This window comes from Hevea brasiliensis, chromosome 11 (assembly GCF_030052815.1).
Source record: "Hevea brasiliensis isolate MT/VB/25A 57/8 chromosome 11, ASM3005281v1, whole genome shotgun sequence".
Lineage (NCBI taxonomy): Eukaryota > Viridiplantae > Streptophyta > Magnoliopsida > Malpighiales > Euphorbiaceae > Hevea > Hevea brasiliensis.
Genome location: NC_079503.1, coordinates 75,252,129 through 75,274,808, shown reverse-complemented (window position 1 = coordinate 75,274,808; position 22,680 = coordinate 75,252,129). Strand labels below are relative to the sequence as shown.

Genomic DNA, 22,680 nt, shown 5'->3' with positions numbered 1-22,680 from the left:
TGCACAATAATTTTGACTTCTCATTTTCTACTTAAAAATTTAATTCAACATTATAGTTTTAAATTGTGTCCGTGCACAATACTTTTATATTTACTGCTTTTACTAGCAAATTTATTTGGAGAAATGAGTTATGAATAATTTTTTATTGCTTTGGTTTTGGGAATATTATTTGGAACTTATTGTGTTGCCAACTTTGCAAATGGAAACTTTGAGATAAAATGTGATTTATGGTTTGAATGAAATATTGTGATTTGAAATTGTTTTGATTCACACTTGGCATGACACTGTTACTATGCTCCTCCTCCATTTATGGGGTGAGTGTGATATATTCCTCCCTCTTTGACTTATCAGTCTGGGGTGAGTGTGATTATGTTCCTCCCTCTTTGACTTTCCAGTCTGAGGTGAGTGTGGATGAGTACTCATTATATAGCTAGCTTCCTCCCTCATTGATTTTGATTATTGGGGTGAGTGTGTCTTGTCGTGGTGTACAACACGGCATGTGTGAAAAAAATTTTGTCATGGCCTAAATTGTGATATTGATCGGCAACACTGTATTATTCAATTATTTGATCAAATTGTATTATTGATTGGCAAAACTGTATTATTCAGTTACTTGATCAAATTGTGTTATTGATTGGCAAAACTGTATTATTCAGTTACTTGATCAAATTGTGTTATTGATTGGCAAAACTGTATTATTCAGTTACTTGATCAAATTATGTTATTGATGGGCAAAACTGTATTATCCAGTTATTTGATCAAATTTGTATTATATGAACTTTGTAAATTTTGTGAACTATTTGATTTGTGAATTGTCAATAAAAGATTTATATATCGCATTTCAAATTGTTACTGTGCACCACTGAGTAAATTTTACTCAGCGATAGCTTTTCATTGCTGTCGCAGTGTACAGATCGCGTAGCAGCAGACTAGGCTGCTAGTACTACATTGAGAGATCGTCGGGTATATTGAGTATACCACATTTTGCATTTTGTACTGTAATGTATGTTCACTGTATGTATATATTGTTCTTGATTTTGAGCAGTTGTAAATTAAACTTGTACATTGAAGTTGTAAAATAAATTATGAGTTATTTTGGCTTGTAAAATTTGTACTGTATTTCTTTTATTTTAGTATTTGAAAAACTATTGTAGATTTGAGTTAAGAAAGGTATTGTGTTGTTTAACTGTTGGAGTGGAGATTGAGAATTATATTAAAGTGTTTTTACAGGTTTTCTGAAGAACTGTTTTATCCAAAATACAGATGGCACTCTGCCAAAATTTTTACAGAAGTCACTAATAGTCCAAATGTGTTAGCTGTTTCACTTCAGTTCAAAAAGGTTTTTAACACCTGTAAATTGTGCTCACCACTGTAAAAAGAAGTAAGAAAAGTATTAAAATCCCTTGTAGTGTATTTAATGGGTTATTAGTAGACGAAGTTGGTAATTCATTAGGTATACTACGGGATCATGTTATGCCTTATAGAGGGGTAGGGTGTGACATGTTTTAGTGGTATCAGAGCTAGTTTTTAAATTCTATTTTCACATGTTATTTGAATATTCTTTCTTCATAGTACAACTGCTCAATATCATTGTTTGATACATACAGTACATTACATTATAAATATGCACTAACGGGAGGAAATTTCTTTGTGTTATTTGTTCAGGAGGTCTAAGATCCTCGCATTGACTATGGAAGAGGGTGATCGTTCAGTCGATCAATCTATAGAGGCTGAGGTGCAAGGGGATGCCCCAGCCTTACATAATGTCAGTGGTTCAAAGACCACCCAGCATCGCAGCTTTCTGCTCGATTCGCTCAGATGGCTGCAATGTTCCAACAAATGGCTGGTAATGTGCCTACTCAAGTCCCAATACAGACACCAGCGGTACAACCACAGTCTTCTGCTAGACAGTATGACAAATTGATGAAATATGGGGCTACAGAGTTCAAGGGGACAGTAGATCCTCTAGAGGCAAAATAGTGGTTAGAGAGGATGGATAGGGTATTCAAGAAACTGCACTGCACAGAGGAGTTTAGATTTGGATACTCAGTGTCTTTTCTACAGGGGGATGCTTATGACTGGTGGAAAACCATTCCCCATAGTCTGGTAGAACCTGCAGTGTTAACATGGAATGACTTTCTCAGGGAATTCAGACAAAAATATGTCGCCGATGCTTATGTTGACCAGAAGCTGCAAGAGTTCCTAAGTCTGAAACAGGGGAGTAGATCAGTGGCTGAATATGAAAGGGAATTTTTTCGCCTAAGCCATTATGCAGTAAGTCTACTTTCTACCAGTAGGGAGAGATGTAAGAGATTTGAAACCGGCTTAAAGCCTAGTATCAGATTACAAGTGGTCGGATTCAAACATAACAACTTCTCTGAACTTATTTCTCAAGCACTAGAATTAGAAAGAATTGAATCTGAAGCGGCTCCTGAGAAAAAGAAATCAGAGAAGATAGAAAAAGAGGGAAAGTCAGTAGAACAGAGTTCTAGTGGTCCTACTGGAAAGAGGAAAAACTTTGGTGGATACAACAGAGGTAGTAAGAAGTCCGATAGAGATAGATCTTCTGGACAGGAACCACCTCGATCCGATCAGCAAACTCAACAGAAACCCAGAAATGCACTATCAGATCGACTTTGTGAAATTTGTGGTAAACCACATAGTGGGGTATGTTATAGAGCCGTAGGAGCATGTTTTAATTATGGGGAGACTGGTCATTTTGCTAAGGATTGTGTAAATCCATGTCGTTCTGGATCATTTACTACACCAAAGGGATCAACCCAAGTTTCTACCCCAAAGAGTTCACCATCAGTTAGTAGGGGCAGAGGTAGAGGTAGGGGTAGTACACCTAGAAGTCAGAGTACTGTGAATCAGCCAGAATAAGGTGATGCTTCAGCTGGAGTATACGCTATACGGCAGGGAGAAGAGGCTGAGAGTTTTGACATTGTTACTGGTACTTTCTCAATTAGTAACTAAGATATATATATGTATTGTTTGACCTGGAGTTTGCATACTTTTATATTAGTGTTAGAACTATATGTTCTGTTGTTATTCCTTTACAGGGGAATAAATTTTTATGCATTAGTGATTAGTCCTTTAAGATAAGGATTGTGATAATAAGTGAAATTAGTTTTGAAAGAGTTTATTGGCGAAAAGTATTTTCTAACACACCGTAAATTATAAAGCTAATTGGCGAGCCTACTTAATGTAAGGCAAGAGGACGTAAAAGTAAGATGCAGTAATGGAATTGCTCTAGATGAGGGCAAGGATGTTACTGTTAGTAATTGCTAATGGATATTGTAATCAGAATAAGATTTGAATATCAGTAAATTCGAAAAGGATAAAATATCATAAAATTTGATCTATTGGGATGTATCGTAGTAACTATGCAATGTTCTTGATGTTTATACTGTAAGCTGCAGATTACAGTACTGACTTGAGATTATTGTATAGAGCTACGTACTACCCAATAGTACACCTAGATGAGAATAGTTGCCAACGGCATCTGTTTTGGTATAGTTATGCCAGGACAGAATTTAATTGTTAGAAATAAGTTTGAAAATCCTACTTAGGGATCTAAAACTCAAAAGTTAGAATATCGAAAGGTTATAGTTTAGTACAAAAGGGAAGTAAGTTATAGAATATTGACAGATAAAAAGAGTTATGGAAGTAAAAATTTGAACAGTTGGTTCCGATATAACAAAAAAAAAATGTTACGAATGTGAGGAAGACTATTGACTAGAATGGTCAGAGGACTAATGACTAGATAAATGATTCTAGCATGACCTCAAGGGTCATTCAAGAATGAACATGAACTGAAATATTAGACAGTACAATAGTAAGAGAAGATTGGTGTTAAACAAACAAATTAAACGTTGTATTAGATTATTAAAAGTCTTATACAATTTGAGGAAAAGAAGATTATACGATCATATAGAAAGGAGAAAATAAATGTATGACTATTGTATGATAGCTATTGGGTAAAATTTCGTGGATGAAATTTATTTTAAGGGGGGGAGAATTGTAACACCCTTATGTTCGGTAGTGCGTTCTACTGTTCCTGTGACCAGTGTTGTCCGGACAGCTAGAATGCCTAGAACTACACTTCGTTATGAGTGAGAAGACATAAAATAATGAAATACAAGAAAAGTGAATACAAGAAAAACAAAGGAAAAATAATAGTAAAGAAATGCCACCAAGTTAAGCGAGCCGAAAATCCTGGCGATGGATGACTGCACCGGGAAGTCACGGCGTGGACCGTTGACTAGCCCTGGACTGCGAGGAACTCTGGAAAACATTTTTAAGACTTATAGAGACATCAATTGAAGTATAAATGCCATTATAAATATCAAAGAAAAATTAATTAATTAGTACAAAGAAAATTGAGAAATCGAAAAACGGATAAAACCCGGTGTTACCGAAAAATCGGGAATGCAACCCGAACAGGGGCATTGTGGTCATTTGACATACCGAGTTGTCTTTTGACCTAAATGTCCATTAAAAATAAATGATATTACACTTGGAAAATGTCATAAAAAAATAAATTAGTGGTACCTAATGTAAATAGCAAAAATGGAGAGTTAAAGGTGGGAAAATGAAAGTTAAGATTAAATTAATATTAGATTAAGGTTAGTGCTCCACTCACCCATCAAAGTGGACCATTATCTCTTTATTTGGACAGCAGATCACCTTCTTCCTCACTTCTTAAAATTTCAGCCAAAATTCTCTTCCATGGAAGCATCCATGGCGTCCACCATGCAAGGGCAAAAACACCACCTTCAAGCCATGATCTTCACAAGTTGTCTTCATTAAAGTTGCTCTACATAGCTTGGGCAGTAGATAGGCAGCAAGAAGACCAAGTTTTGGAGAGGTTTTGAAGAGTTTCCAAAGTGGTAAGTAGGTATTTTTGATGCTTGCTTCATTAAAGATTGTGTGGATGTTATGGGTACTTGAATTGTGGAAAGAATTTTGGAGTTTGATGTTCTAAGGGAGATGTTTTTTTTGGCAGCCATGGAAACTCCTTGAAGACAGTTTATTTTTGCTTGATGGTAGATTAAAGGATTGATTAAATGTATATGTGTGTAGGAAATTATTTGGGTGATGTATACTTAGTATTTGTGGATGTGTATTTGAAATTTGAAGCTTGGGAATTAATAGAATGTAAATGCATGAATCGGCAGCCTGGTTTAGTGAACCATGAGGATGTTATTTCATGTTTGGTTTATGGAATATTAATGTTGAATTGTGTTAGTCGTTATGGCAGTTTGGGTATATGTATGATGGTGTGAAGTTGGACATGTAAATGAGCATGAATAGGTAGTTAAATTATTGTAATTGAGTTTGACAAATTCTGCACTTTGTGGTGTATGTTGAATGTGATTGTAAGCTGCCAAAATGATCAACAATATGTGGTAAAATATGTTTACGTTATGGTACAAACCAGATTGGGTAAGAATATGTGAATTGGTAAATGCTAAAAGTGATCTTTGATGAGTAATAAAGAAAGTGCAATAGGGCAGTATTCATTTTGGCCTAGAACTTTAATTGTGTGGCTCCAATTGGTATGAGACCAATTGGAGGTGAAACTAGGCACAAAATGTGCCAACTTTCATGAAGGAAGCTTGCCAAAATTCTGCTTGTAAGGTAGCTTGAAAAATGACCAAATCCGGATTAGTCCAATTAAGGCCTGAAAATTGACCATTTGGGCAGCAGTTAGTGTTTTGGCCATAACTCACTCAAAACAGGTCCAATTGACCTGAAATTTTGACCATGAATAGTTAAGACCCATATCTACAAGTCTTATGAAGACACCAAAGCCCAGAAATGACCATAAGCAAGTCAAACAGCTTGCATAAGTTCGGGTCCAAAAACTGGCCGAACCTAAAATGACCTAAAGTGACCAATTTTGATGCAATTTGACCAGCAATAGTAAAATGACCATAACTTGGTCTACATAACTCAGAATGACCTGAAATTTTGCCTCGCATGCAATAAGACATAGATCTACAAGTTTATGGTTTTGTCCGAAACCCGAAAATCGAGGGAACTAGGTCGTCCGGCTAGGTCAAACTAGTATCCTGGAATCCAGCAAATTGCAAGAAAATGCAAGATACATGGAAATGAATTTGGTAACATGTACCAACCCTAAAAGACTATCGAATGTGACATATTAGTAACATTAAAACCTAATTTACCTAGAATGCATTGAGGGTCGACATATTAGGTTGACTAAGCAAATAATAGAATTCAGTGAATTATTTATCAAGCTTTATCATTAGAGACAGTTTAATTAAGTACTGAAACACTTCAAATTGTGTTTCTCAGTTAGCAAAGACTCAGGGAAAGGGAAGGAAACACTGAGTCAAGGCCAGGAGACAGTTATCAGAGGTTTGTGCACAATAGCTATTTCTTTTGAATTTTTCAATTGAAATAAATTATGATTATTTGTATGTTATTGTTTTAAATTGTGTTTGTGCACAATAGTTATTTCTTTTGAATTTTTCAATTGAAATAAATTACGATTATTTATATGTTATTGTTTTAAATTGTGTTTGTGCACAATAATTTTGACTTCTCATTTTCTACTTAAAAATTTAATTCAACATTATAGTTTTAAATTGTGTCCGTGCACAATACTTTTATATTCACTGCTTTTACTAGCAAATTTATTTGGAGAAATGAGTTATGAATAATTTTTTATTGCTTTGGTTTTGGGAATATTATTTGGAACTTATTGTGTTGCCAACTTTGCAAATGGAAACTTTGAGATAAAATGTGATTTATGGTTTAAATGAAATATTGTGATTTGAAATTGTTTTGATTCACACTTGGCATGACACTATGACTATATTCCTCCTCCATTTATGGGGTGAGTGTGATATATTCCTCCCTCTTTGACTTATCAGTCTGGGGTGAGTGTGATTATGTTCCTCCCTCTTTGACTTCCCAATCTGAAATGAGTGTGGATGAGTACTCATTATATAGCTAGCTTCCTCCCTCATTGATTTCGATTATTGGGGTGAGTGTGTCTTGCCGTGGTGTACAACACGGCATGTGTGAAAAAAATTTTATCATGGCCTAAATTGTGATATTGATCGGCAACACTGTATTATTCAATTATTTGATCAAATTGTGTTATTGATTGGCAAAACTGTATTATTCAGTTACTTGATCAAATAAACTGTATTATTCAGTTACTTGATCAAATTGTGTTATTGATTGGCAAAACTGTATTATTCAGTTACTTGATCAAATTATGTTATTGATGGGCAAAACTGTATTATCCAGTTATTTGATCAAATTTGTATTATATGAACTTTGTAAATTTTGTGAACTATTTGATTTGTGAATTGTCAATAAAAGATTTATATATCGCATTTCAAATTATTATTGTGCACCACTAAGTAAATTTTACTCAGCAATAGCTTGTCATTACTGTCGCAGGTAGACAGACTGACAGGGCAGCAGACTAGGCTGCTAGTATTAGATTGAGAGATTGTCGGGTATATTGAGTATACCACATTTTGCATTTTGTACTGTAATGTATGTTCACTGTATGTATATATTGTTCTTGGTTTTGAGCAGTTGTAAATTAAACTTGTACATTGAAGTTGTAAAATAAATTATGAGTTATTTTGGCTTATAAAATTTGTACTGTATTTCTTTTATTTCAGTCTTTGAAAAATTATTGTAGATTTAAGTTGAGAAAGGTATTGTGTTGTTTAACTGTTGGAGTGGAGATTGAGAATTATATTGAAATGTTTTTACAGGTTTTCTGAAGAACTGTTTTATCCAAAATACAGATGGCACTCTGCCAAAATTTTTACAGAAGTCACTAATAGTCCAAATGTGTTAGCTGTTTTACTTCAGTTCAAAAAGGTTTTTAACACCTGTAAATTGTGCTCACCACTGTAAAAAGAAGTAAGAAAAGTTTTAAAATCCCTTGTAGTGTATTTAATGGGTTATCAGTAGACGAAGTTGGTAATTCATTAGGTATACTACGGGATCATGTTATGCCTTACAGAGGGGTAGGGTGTGACAATTTTTCTTCCAGTAATTGATTTCACTCTTTCCATTACTAAATAATTAATTGTTTAAAAATTTTTTCCTTCAAAAAATTTAATTTGGTCAGTTTGAAACTAAAATTAAACTGAACCTAACTCAAAATTTAAACTACTCTTAAACCAAAATCATAATCAAATCCAAACTGAACCAGAATTGAGATTGTGATCGCCAACCTAATCCCTACCATGGAAATAAACTGTAGCCAATAGTTTGGCCAACTAGCTAGGAATCAAACTAGGTTGAACCAAAAACTGAAACTAAAAAAGGAACCAAGTTGAATCGAGACCAATGGAAACCCTCTAATCGCTTGAAATTTGCTCAAATGATGTCCTCTAACTTGTCATTTGAAATTCATAAATATATGAGTCTCATTCTTTTATAAATAAGAAGAAATTAAAATTTTGCATTATTTTTAGTTCTTTCGATGTGTGCTATAATTTTCTTAATTTTCAATAAGTTCAAGCTACATTTGGTAATATGTAATAAAATATTTATTGAAATTCAACAGAATATATATATTTAAAAAAAAAAGGAATATATCTTGGTATCATATTTTTCATTAACCATATAGGGATGTTGATGAAGGCAAATCTTGTGTTATGTAAATATCATTTTCTTTATTATGTTGATAAATTTAAAGACTCAAATTTAAAATTGTCTTTTTCTTTTTAAAGAGTATTAAAACATCACTTTTTAAATTTTATTGGTTGATGCTTATATGTTGAACTTAGGCTCCGTTTGTTAGAAGGAAAATGTTTTCCTGGAAAATATTTTCTTTATTTTCTAATGTTTAGGGGTATTTAAGAAATTTGATTAAAGAAAAATAAGTTGTTGGTCAAAAGAAAATAACCTCAAAAAAAGAGAAAATGACTTCCCATTTTTAAAACCAGAAGTCATTTTCCTAACCTCTTTTTTTCAACTTTCACAATACTTGGCATGGTAGATTTCGTGAATAATCAAATAACAAAAAATATTTTTATAAAAAATATTTTTTATGAAAAATATTTTTCATAGAAAATATTTTTTACATACAAATTATTTTTTGCAAAACAAACGGAGTCTTTGTTATCAATCAATATGGAAATTTGACAAGAAATTAATTCCTTGAAACTTTACATTGGGCATTGACAATTCAAAGTAGTTAAATTATAGTAAATTTTGTGGTTGTCAATTGAAGAATATAAATTATTTGCCCTAAAGCTGGATATCATTCTAATTTCCAACCATTAATATTGACTCCATTGATCGATTATTCAACTATTACCTGTTTCTCAAATCAGCAAAGAGTGCAAAATAATAATAATAAATCGTATTGCTCATCAAAAATAATAATAAAATCGTATTGAACAGTAGTTGGACTGTGTAAATTATAATGTATATAATCATGATCACACAATTTGTAGATTAATGCAAAATCCTATCGCTTAGAGCTTCTTTGCGTGGAATTTATTATCATATTTTGAACACAACAAATGTTGTTACCTTTATTAAGGAATTATATAACTTCTTATTAAAACAAGGGATCAATCCACCCTATTTTTAACTTATATTTAGTCAAAATATTATCTCTTTTATTTATATTATTTGGTGTGTAGATCTAAAATGCTGCCAACATGAGAGCATAATATTTATACTAGTATCTAGAGGTTGAGAGAGTAATTTATAAAAATTTATCCCTCTTAACTTTTAAAAGTTGATGAAATATTTTGACTAAGATTAACAAGATGATACCATTATTTTACATTAACAATTAATTTAATAATTATTTTTACTATACACTTCTGCTTTCAATTATTATATAAATAGTTAATCACTAACAGTTAATATCTAATAGTTAGTAAAATAGCTAAAGGTTATAAAAATAGTTAATAACTATTAGAACAATTAATATTACCGACTAAAGCCTCAATCTCTATTAATGGGGTTTGATTATGCCAAAGATTGTTTTTTTTTTTAAGAATTTGATAAGGTAAAAAAGGGATAAAAAAAATAAATCTTACGAGATAAAAAGTCATAATATTAAATTTTTTTACCATTATTTTATTTAGGTACATGTAATATAAATTTGATATTTAGTAATATAAGTTTCTAACTTACCCCTTTTATTTTTATTTTTATTTTTTTTTTTTTCAAATACAAATGTTTGGAAAATGTCAGAGAGATAGACTGCACTTTATCTATGCATCCATATATTTATGCGTTTCCAAATGGACTTTGACTTTACTAGTCTTTTAAAATGCCAAAATGATTAACATAGACCTATTTTATGGAGTATGGGGATAAGAATTCCAAATTTGTGAAAAATGAAGTCCCTTTTTTTTTCTCTCTCTCTTATAATGATATTAATCTCTTGCTGACTATTCATGCCCCTCGGGGGAGAAAAAAAAAATGGACCAATGTTATTTATAAAATTATTTTAGAAATTTTATAAAAAAATATTTTGAAAAGGGGTAAATTACACTTATTCTTTATATAATGAATCAATCAAATATTATATATTCAATTCCCCTCTCTCAATCACTATTAAAAAAATTGAAAATGTCAATGCTATAAAAATTTATTAAATATATGTAAAAGATAAAGAATTCTAATATGTCATATTGTCTATATCAACATAAAATAATAAAAATTACTTTGCAGGCAATAATTAAAATAAAATAGGAGTATATATATATATATATATATATATATATATATATATATATATATATATATATATATATATATATATATATATATATATATATATATATATATATATATTTTAGAAGGGTTGGTTCCCACCCTTCCAAATGGACTTGACTTTCGAAGTATTTTAATCCCAAATGCCAAAATTGTTAAAATAGTAGCCATTGTAGACCTATTCTACGGAGATAAAGAATTCCAAATTTATGGAAAATGTCTTGTCAGAAAAAATTATGGAAAATTAAATCTTTTTTATCAATTTTTTTATGTGGATAATTGATCTCAGACTTCTTGTAACTCATAAACTCATGGCTATTTGGGCCTCCAAAGCTGTTGTGCCGTTTCTCGCCATCTTATTTCTTGCATCCTTGCAACTCATAAACTCATGGCTATCTGGAGGAATAAGAAAGCTGTTACGCTGTTTATCATCGTCATCGTCATCATCTTACTTCCTATGTTTTTCGTAGCAGGACCCACAGCCTCCATAATGGTTGGAGCCTTCATTGTTGTGGGTCCGGTCACTGGCTTCTGTTATGTGGCTTTAAGGAACAAAAGGGATGAAGAGGAATGTATGGAAGATAATTTTCTATCAGGAATGCCCATGAGATTCACTTACCAAGAATTGAGAGTAGCCACTGGAGATTTCCAGAAAAAGCTTGGAGGAGGAGGGTTTGGATTAGTTTTTGAAGGCACTCTTCAAAACGGAGATAAAAATGTAGTCAAGCGCCTTGATGCTATGGGCCAAGGAAGAAAGAATTCTTGTAAAGCATCCACAAGTTAACCTTGTGAAGCTAATTGGCTTTTGTGCAGAAAAATTGCACAGGCTTCTTGTATATGATTTCATGTGTGATGGGTCTTTAGACAAATGGATTTTCTGTAGAGAATCGCGAGCTCCTCTAGACTGGCAAACTAGGACAATTGTCCTGGACATAGCAAAGGGGCTGGCCTATCTCGATGAAGAATGTAGACAGGGAATAGTACATTTAGATATCAAACCCCAAAATGTACTATTGGATGAAAAATTTCGTGCCAAGATATCAGATTTTGGCTTGTGTAAATTGATTGATAGGGATCAAAGCCAAGTGGTAACCACGATGAGAGGAACTCCTGGCTATTTGGCCCCTAAATATTTGAGCTCAGCAGTCACTGAGAAGGCAGATGTTTATAGCTTTGGCACTGTAGTCATGGAAGTAGTTTGCGGAGTGAAAAATTTAGACTGGTCACAGCCTGAGGAATGCGTGCATTTGCTCCCAATTTTCATGAGAAAAGTAGAGGAGGATCAATTGGTGGATATGGTTGACGGACGCAATCAGGATATGCAACTTGATAACTCAGAAGCTGTACAGGAGATGAAGGCTGCAATTTGGTGTCTGCAAAGTGATTACAGAAGGAGGCCTTCCATGTCAGACGTGGTTAAAGCCCTAGAAGGTAATTTGGATGTGGAAGCTGACCTAGACTACACCATGCAGAATCCAACAACAGTAGCAGCAACAAGATGAGAGGCAGGGCAGGGAACCACAACTCCATTATTGCCATCTCTTCTATCGGGACCAAGATGAGGAATGATGATTTTGTTAGAAATCATGGTTTTTATTTCTTATTACTTATCTTAGTTTTTGTGCTTTATATATATATATATATATATATATATATATATATATATATATATATATATATATGTATGTATATTTCAATCTGTTTGATTCTACTAATAAAGCAGCATAGCTTTAGATGCTATTTGTGTTAGTTCTCTTGTGTTTGTTGTGACTGAATTATAATAAACAATTGTATGCACATATAATCTAGCATAGCGGTTGAACTTGTGTTTCTTATTATATTTCGAATTTATGTATTATTTTCAATTTTCATATTAAATTTAATTACAAAAATTAAAATCATCAATTGACATAATTAGTTCAAAATTTTTTTCACTCATTATCAATTTTAGCTAATCATTTTAACTTTGTTAACTTATTCAATAAACAAACTTTATATTAATAGAAAAATATAATAATTAATCAATATATCTAATATTGTGATCTTAATTTTTAATTTTGTTCTCATTCCCTTTTTATTTATACTTTTAATTTACATATTCTTCATCATTTTATGTCAATTTTAAAGCTAACAAAAGAAAATTTTTAGATATTTAAATTTAAAATATGTATAAATAATCTACCAAAAAAATGTATAAATAATATAATAGAAAGAAATGTACAACTTCCATACTTATACACACATATAAAGAAAGAGGGGAGATAAATTAATTAAAATAATATTTTATTTGATTAATTAAAGTAATATTTTTTTTATCCATTTGAGAATACTTGCTAAAATTAATAAAAAAATAAGTATTAAAAGGATTGGCTAATGTTGATTACGTAAAGCAAATATTTGAATTATTTTTGTTAATTGAATCATTCAATTAAGTTAATTGTCCAAAAATGAAACTAACTTAAAAATTTAAGAATTAAATTGATAAAATTAAAAAGGTTTAACTAAAATTAAAAAATTTAAAAAAAAAAACTTTCATTTCACCGGTTATAAAATAATTGAAAGAATATAAATATATATGTTTAGGCAAGTCAAATATTTAATTTATTTCGTGTGGTAGAACTTTCATTTTATATATCGTAAATAAATTATAATTAAAATTAAATTTAAATGTTTATAATTTTAAAATTTTTGAAAATATATAAATTTAATATTATATGTTTTGTCAAACGGTTTTATATTTTAATATGCATTATTGTTATAGACAATATTTTTTAAAATGTTATATTTCAATATATATATATTTTATAATATTAATTATAATTATATAATAATGTAAGAATGTTTATGAGATTAGAATTAAAATTTTATTAAAATTATAATTTTTTAAAAAATTAAAATTTCTATTGAAAATGCTTTTCAAATTTTTTAAATAAAACTCAAATGGTAGTTTTTATTCTTTTAATTTCCTTTTTTAAAAAATTAATCTACTTAATTTCCTTTTATAAAATTTTGTATAGAAGACTTCTGCTACTTGGATTATAGAAGACTTCTGTTTTTAGTCACGTCAATCATTATTGTAAGTTTAATTAAAAATAATTAAATAGTAGTAATTTTATAATTCGATTACAGCTTCTATTTATTTTTTCAAACTTTGATTATTTAGTTATTTTAATTTATTTAAAATTGAACTGATGAAATGCACAACCCGGTTCATATTCCCTTCTAATTTGATCCACTTGCAAAAAAAAAAAAAAAATGCAGAGGCCAACAATGACCCATTACCTCTCTAAATTTATGGTAACCTTTGGCTTGTGAAAAAAAAAAGAAAAAAAAAAGAGGAAAGTGGCTAACAAATTTTGTTTTTAATACAAGTGGACAAATTTCCAAGATTCCCTCCCTCAAAATAAAGAAATTTATTCTAATATTTAAAGTCCAATATATGTATGTCATTTAATGAGTAATTTTGATATAGAGTAATTTAATTTCAAGACTTTAATTCTTTAATTAATTTTTTATTGTCAATTTATAGAGCATAGATATTTCAAAAATGTTATACATAAATATATTATCCGTAAAAATTTTATTAATTATATGACATAAGCCTTAAAATTTATATATATATATATATAATTTAGTTATATATATTTTTTTTAATAATGATTTGAACTCTCGAAGTTTTAATTCTATGTCCATCTCTACCCGTAGCCCCCTCTCCCCTTGCGGCCCACTCTCGTCGACCCACTCTTTTGTTGTTGACACTCATCCATACCCACCTATCGCCGTTGTAAGCCATCCCTTACTGTTGCTTCCTCTCCTGTCTCGCTACTGCCCTTTTGAAAATATACTTTATTTTTTATTGTTGTGCCCAGTAAATTGCAGTCGAGTTTGATTTGGAAGCTACTGTGGTCTCGTCACTTTCGAAAAATGACGTAATTTTTTGAAAAAAAATTTTAAAAAATAAAATTTCGTATTTACATATACTAATTTTTCATTTGAAAAATTGAAATAATAATTAAAATTTGAAAAAATAACTTTTCAATATTTTTCTTTACAAGAAAGATTCAATTTTTCAACAGTTTTTCAAATAAAAACCATAACTTTTTAATAATCAAAGTCATATGCTATAATTTTTTTATTTTTAGAAAAATTGGGAAAACACATTAAACCAAATCAGAAAGTAACAAAGTTTCGATAGATCTCGGAAGCTCATTCCAAATAGTAGGGTTGGCAACATGAAAAGCGTCCCTAGCTAAAGCGTGGGCAACAACATATGCCGTCCTGCAAATCCAGTGTAATGAAAGGCTATTGCCGCGGTCCAGAAAATTGTTGCAGTCGGACAGGATAGAGTGCCATTCATCGAGACCAGAATTAGAAGAGTGAACGCCCTGCCAACTGTTGAAACAATTGGGAAAGTAATCAAGAGGACAACACAATTATTTAACTCTTTTTGTGGTGATGATCTTTAACACTGACCAAGCACCATTTTTATATATGAAAACTCAACAAACAAAACTAGAAAATAGGAAGCCTTTGGCAACGTGCTCCCATATTTCCGCCAGTACAATTAAATGGTCAACAATTAGAAAAAGACTCCTAATAATGCTCTAACAGAAAAAAAAGAAAAATTCTGCAGATTACTTATTTTCCTATTTACAAAATATAAGAAAATTTAACAATAATTAAAGCTAACGGTAACAAGTTTAAATTGCCAACAATCACTCCTCTAAACTTGTTACCCAAATTTTGAGATGTCTTCCACTCCAATCTTCTTACGCAGTTCTGCAAACCTCTGTCTTGCGAGTGGTTTTGTTAACATATCTGCAAGCTGCAATTCTGTCTTCACATGCTCCACTTTAATGTCTCCATTCTGTAAGCATTCTCGAATAAAATGATAACGGGTTTCGATATGCTTGCTTCTGTCGTGATAAACGGGATTCCTTGCTAGTGCTATTGCAGATTTGTTGTCGACTTTCATTGTGGCAGTCACCTTCTCTTTACTGATATTACTCAGTACTCGTCCAAGCCAAACTCCTTGACAAGTTCCTGCTGTAGCTGCTATATATTCAGCTTCACAAGATGAAAGAGCCACTATTTTTTGCTTTTGAGAAACCCATGTTATGGGATTATTTCCTAAGAAATAAATTACTCCAGTAGTGCTCTTTCTATCGTCGATGTCGCCTGCCATATCACTATCGCTGAAACCAACAAGCTCTAGGCTCGACTGTCCTTTCTGATAAACACAACCATAATTCAAAGTTCCCCTCACATACCTGAGAATTTGCTTTACTGCAGTCAAGTGTGATGTGTTTGGAGCTTCCATATATCTGCTCATGACTCCAACTGAATATGCGAGATCAGGCCGGGTATGCACCAAATATCTGAGACTCCCAATGACACTTCTATACTGCGTTTCATCAACTGAAGGCTCTCCATTTCCAAACTTACTCATTTTGGTTCTCGGTTCCATTGGAATTTGGCAAGGGTTGCACTCCCCCATTCCAAGCTTTTCTAGGATTTTCTTAGCATATGCAGTTTGACAAAGAGTGATTTCTCTTTGATTTTGTTTTACCTCGATGCCAAGGTAGTAGCTAAGTAAACCCAAGTCACTCATCTCGAACTTGCATTGCATATCTTGCTTAAATTGATTAATGACAAGCTGATTAGAACTCACAAGATCAAATCATCAACATAAACACCAACTATCATAGCATTATCACCTTGATCTTTACGATACAATGCATGTTCTTGAGGACATTTTGTAAAACCAAGAGATTTGGACATGTGTCGAGTTGGGAGTACCATGCCCTCGGTGCTTGTTTTAATCCGTATAAAGCCTTGTGAAGTTTTAAGACTTTGTACGGATATTCTTCACTGCTGAAACCTTCAGGCTGTGTTACATATACTTCCTCTTCAATTTCACCGTTCAAGAAAGCTGTTTTGACGTCCATATGGTGAATTTCCCACATCTTGTTGGCAGCAAAAGCTATCACCAATTTCACTGTTTCAAGTCGAGCCACAGGTGCAAACACCTCACTATAATCGATTCCAAACTTCTGCGCATACCCTTTTGCTACGAGCCTCGCTTTGTGCTTTACTATTTCACCTTTTGGATTCTTCTTTAGTTTGTAAATCCACTTCAAACCAATTGCTTTGTGACCCGACGGTAAATCTGCTAGCTCCCAGGTTCTGTTCTGCACTATGGATTGTATTTCTTGTTGCATTGCCAATCTCCAATTCACATTTCTGGCAGCATCTTCATAGGAGGCTGGTTCTTCGATGGAGAGAAAACAAAGCCCAACCTCCTCTCTTGTTTCATCATAGATTTCTTGTAGAGATCTATATTTTCTTGGAGTCGAGAAATCTGAGGATGATGTCGTGGCTGGAGTTGAAGGAGTTGATGGTGAATTTTGTCCGGGATTGTCTTGATTTTCGTTGATACTGGGAACATTATCCCTTGCGTTAGAATGATGTACAGTGAAAATTTTCCCAGTATCAACGTCATGTTGTCTTTCTGTCCAGCACCAGCTCTTATCTTCCTCGAACACTACATCTCGACTCACGATGATTTTGTTCTTCAAAGGATCCAGCAACCTGTACGCCTTGGAATCTTCCTCATAACCAAGCAAGATTGTCTTCACACTCCTATCGGCTAATTTGAGAGGATGTGGAAAATTTTTTGCGTGTGCAATGCAACCAAAAACCCTCATATGCTGTACTTTTGGAATTCTTTCGAACCACAGCTGATATGGTGTTGAATTTTCAGTGCTCCTTGTTGGTGCTCTGTTCAGGATGTACACCGCTGTTTTAACTGCTTCTCCCCAAAAATTTGCTGGCATCTCCTTGCTCTTAAGCATGCTTCTGGCCATTTCAATAACTGTTTGATTTCGTCGCTCCACCACACCATTTTGTTGTGGTGAATATGGTCGTGAGGTGTCTTTGTAATCCTTCATTTTCGCAGAATTCTTTGAAAGCAATAGACATGAATTCTCCTCCGCGATCTGTTCTGAAAACCTTCAATTTTCTTTCTTTTTCAGTCTCAATTCTCAATTTGAACTTCTTAAACAATGGTAGAGCCTCATCCTTACTCTTCAACATATAAACCCACATAAATCGTGAGAAATCATCAACTAACAACATAAAATATTTGTTACCTCCGCATGTGGGTGGTGAAATCGGTCCACACAGATCTCCATGGATGAGTTCAAGTGGCTCCTTTGCTCTAAAAGTAGCTTTCTGTGGAAATGGTGATCTATGAACCTTACCGATTATGCACCCATCACAGATTTGAGCAGATTGATTGATTTTGGGCATTCCATCTACCATTCCCTTGCTGGACAGCTTCTTTAAGGAGTGAAAATTGAGGTGACCATATCTGGCGTGCCATAGCCATCCTTGTTCTTCCAGCTTTGTCATGAGACAAATTTCTTTAGCAAGTCGAAGTTTGCCCACATATAATCTATTTTTTTTTTTTTCAACTCTAACAATCAGATTCTTCAATCTGTCATAGACTTTCATGAAACCACCTTCAATTATGATTTTGCAACCATTTTCGTCAAGTTGTCCAAGACTCAGAATATTGCTTTTAAGTTTTGGAATATAGTATACTTCGGACAGAATCAAATGCTCTTCATTTTTGCATTTGAAAAGTATTGATCCTCGTCCATAGATTTCAATAACTGAGCCATCCCCAAATTTTACTCTTCCTGTAATTGAAGTATCTAATTCTTGAAAGCAAAATTTATCACCTGACATGTGGTTGCTGCCTCCGGTATCAAAATACCAAGTGGTCTCTTCGCCGTCTTTGGGTGGTCTTTGTTTCACGACTTCATTTACCATTGCAATTTCGCTCCATTTGTTGTATCACCTCGAGCTCACACGTTTCCAGCATCAACAAAAAGGACTCCACTTCCTTCACTTCCTTTTGAGATGAATTGAGGGTTACTGTTTCCATTAACAGCAAGGAGGTTTCCTCTTCTTCTTCTTGTGTTAAATTGGCCTTCTCTTCCCATTCTTCCGATGGGCATTCTACAAAGATAATGTCCCATTTGGCCGCAACTATAACACCTGATTTTGCTTTTGTCTTTCTTCTGTGGCTTCGTCTCATCATCACCGGTTCTTCTTGAATCACTGTTACTCCTTCCTCTACCACGGCCGCGTCCTCGGCCTCGACCTCTGCCTCCTCTTTCACCATTATCATTTTGAGCTTTCTTGGAAGAGCTTCCCTCCTCTCTGGCCTTCCATTCAGCTCTAGTGAGAAGAACTGTTTCAGCCGAATTGCCTCCACAACCAAGCAATCGTTCTTCATGAGCTTTTAGTGATCCAATTACCTCCTCTACTGATTTGGTTTTCAGATCACTAAATTCCTCTATAGCGGAAACTATCTGCAGAAATTTTAAGGAAGAAGAACGTAACAACTTCTTAATCACCTTCTCATCTTCAACTATATTACCAAGACTTCTTAATTTATTGACAATAATGGTGAGTTTTCCAGAGAAATCATCTATTGTCTCTGAATCACTCATCCCCAGTGCCTCGAACTCTCTCCATAAGGTTTGAGTTCTAACCTCCTTCACCTTTTCTGCGCCTTGGTTCTTAATTTTGAGCATATTCCATGCCTCCTTAGCTGTCTTCTTGGCCCCTAGTTGAAGCAAGGTATCCTCACCTATACCTTGATAGATGGCCGCCAATGCCATCTTGTCCTTTCGTTGATCAACTGGACCTTCAGACTCAATTGGCTCCCAGACACCTTGAGCCATCATAAATACTTCCATTTTAATAGCCCATGCTGCATAATTGCTCTTTGTCAACATGGGATATTTTAGCGTAATCGAGCCCTCCTTCTCTTGACTCGACACGCTTTCTCTATTTGAAGCATTGCTGGCGGCATCCTCTCTTTCTTTCAGCTCTCTCTCTCTCCTTGCTCTCTCAATCTCAAGATGAGACATGTTTCAGGCCTTGATCAACCAGGCTCTGATACCAAATGTTGAAACAATTGGGAAAGTAATCAAGAGGACAACACAATTATTTAACTCTTTTTGTGGTGATGATCTTTAACACTGACCAAGCACCATTTTTATATATGAAAACTCAACAAACAAAACTAGAAAATAGGAAGCCTTTGGCAACGTGCTCCCATATTTCCGCCAGTACAATTAAATGGTCAACAACTAGAAAAAGACTCCTAATAATGCTCTAACAGAAAAAAAAGAAAAATTCTGCAGATTACTTATTTTCCTATTTACAAAATATAAGAAAATTTAACAATAATTAAAGCTAACGGTAACAAGTTTAAATTGCCAACACCAACACTCTCTAGAGTTAGTTTCAACGATGAAATTAGCGTAATGCAGCTCAGACAACTAGCGCAAACTTTCATGAATTGCAAATGCTTCTGCCTCACTAGCACAACGACTTACAAGGACGAGACCAGAGAAAGCAGAAATAAAACACCATGTCCATTTCTTATAATTGCACCAAAAGAAGAGGCACTCAAAGAATCTTTAATGGCAACATCTATGTCGCACTTGAGATATCCAAAAGGAGGCTTTTCCCAAGATGACTAAACAGCAGCATCGTTGTCTGGCCTAACATTTGGAGCTGCAAAGGCTAAGGACTTGCCTGCATTCCAGTCATCAAGGAAGAGGGAGCTTCGAGAAATGATCTCTGCGGGCGAAGATATTTTATTGTTACACACATAATTGTCTCTCCCTAACTGGGCACCAAGGAAATCCCCCTGAGGATAATATTTAGGTTTCAAGACATTGTGAAGAATAAAAGTTTGATTTGTTAGCAAACGCCAACCTTGCTTACCAATCATTGCTAAATTAAAACTGTAAAGATGGCAAAAACCTAAGCCACCCTTGTCTTTGGGCACTGGGAGCCAATCCCAAGAGAGCCAGTGCATATTACACTGCCCATTCTCTTTCATACCCCACCAAAAGTGGTTTATCATGCGCTGTAACTCCTCACAGAAAGACACAGGCAACAAAAAAGTGCTCATACAGTAAGAGGGAATTGCTTGCCCGACAACTTTGATGAAAATTTCTTTGCCTGCCTTCGAAAGAAATTTTCTTTCCCAGGATTGAAACTTCGACCACAGCCTATCACGGAGAAAGGAAAAAACAAGGCGTTTGTTGCAATCGACAAGCAAGGGAAAAGCCTAAATACTTACCACGATTAAGCGGCAAGGAAACAAACAAAGTATTAGATATATCTAATCTCATCTGAGCTGACACATTTGGAGTGTAAAAAATCCCCGACTTCTAATAATTAGCTGCTTGGCCCGAAGCTAGCTCATTGACAGGAAGAAGACGTTTAATATGGGCACTTTTAGTGGAAGTAGCTCAGAAAAATTAGAAGCTATCATCAGCAAAGAAAAGATGGGAGATACTCGGCGCACCGCTGCTAACTCTACAACCATGAATTAGATCGCTCGCCTCTGACGAATTAAGAATAACGGTCAGGCCTTCAGCATAAATAATATAAAGATAAGGAGATTGTGGATCGTCTTGCTGTAGACCACCAGAAGGGAAGATAGGACCAGTAACTTCACCATTAAAGGTAACTGAATAGCAAAATAAAGTAACACATCATAATCCAATTGATCCATTGGTCAGAGAAGCCCAATTTAGCCATTATACCTTGCAAGAAAACCCAGCTAACTTTATCAAAAGCCTTACTAATGTGAACTTTCATCATTCACCTCACCACTAGATTTAGACTTCTTTTTCATAGAATGGAGAAGTTCAAAAGCTACCATAACATTGGTAGTGATCAAACGCCCAGGGACAAATGCTGATTGAGTATAAGAGACAACATGGTCAGACACTCTTTTCATGTGGTTGGAAAGAACCTTAGCAACAATTTTATAAATGATCTTGCAAAGAGAAATAAGACAAAGATCATGCATGCAGACTGGATTAACTAACTTAGGAATTAAAACAATGCTTGTATCAAATAACTCAGGGGGAAGAGTACCTAAAGATAGCCAACTTTAACAACTGCTTACTATGTCACCACTGATAATATTCCAAGCTTTTGAAAGAAACTAGGGTTAATGCTGTCAGGTCCAGGACATTTATCTGGATGCATTTGGAAGACTATACAATGAAACTCTTTCAACTGCAAAAAAGACAGTGAAGGCTGCATTACCAGCATCTGTAACCTTCCTGGAGACATAATTCAAAACAAGATCCATAAACTGTGAAGAGCTAGTAAATAGATTGGAAAAATAAGATGTGATCACACTACGAATGTCATCTACATTATCAACCCAAGAGCCATCATCCTTTTAAAGCTCTGCAATTGTGTTTTTCTGCTTTCGACTAGAAGCCGAAGCCTGAAAATATTGAGTGTTCAAATCACCATAACAAAGCCAAAAAAATTCTTTGCACGTTGGTGCCAATAAGAATCTTCTTGCAATAAAAGCGCATTTAGAGAGTGCCAAAGTTGATTTAACTCAACATCCTCAACTTCAGCATTATTAACTTTGGCAAGAGAAATAGCACACTTCATTGAAGAAATTCTACTTCGAAAATTACCCGAAATGCCATCACCAAGGTCAATATTCATGTCTATAAAATTCTAAGCAAAAGCAGTAATGGAAACATAAGAAGCTTTATGCCAAAGGACCGCAAGAACTCTTTTTCTTCCATGTCTGTCTACTGAAAAACAGCAACCAAAGCCAAGTTTAATTCTTATTTCTTTAATTTTTTGAAAAATAACAAGCGTCTCAATTAAAAATACAATATCAAGCTTAGAAGAACGGACAAGCTCATGAAGAGCGAGAACCGCACGAGGGTTGCCAAGCCCTCGGTAGTTCCAACTGAGGCAGCTCATTGTTGTCGACAAGCTTGCAACATAGGCTCTGCCGATAAAAAAAGTTCGTGCTCTGAAGACTGAGGTAACTTGTCATTATGTTGAATAATTCCACCA

At 33.8% G+C, this 22,680-nt stretch overlaps 1 protein-coding gene and 1 pseudogene across 1 annotated transcript; one reads left to right on the top strand and one right to left on the bottom strand.

Annotated features, from left to right (window-relative positions):
• The first annotated feature begins 11,100 nt into the window (after positions 1-11,100).
• Positions 11,101-12,324, top strand: LOC131169066 (G-type lectin S-receptor-like serine/threonine-protein kinase SD2-5; annotated as a pseudogene).
• Positions 12,325-18,617: 6,293 nt separating this feature from the next.
• Positions 18,618-19,691, bottom strand: LOC131170285 (uncharacterized). The gene has a single exon (XM_058129345.1). It carries the CDS (start codon positions 19,689-19,691, stop codon positions 18,618-18,620), a length of 1,074 nt encoding a protein of 357 aa, XP_057985328.1.
• Between the last annotated feature and the right edge of the window lie 2,989 nt (positions 19,692-22,680).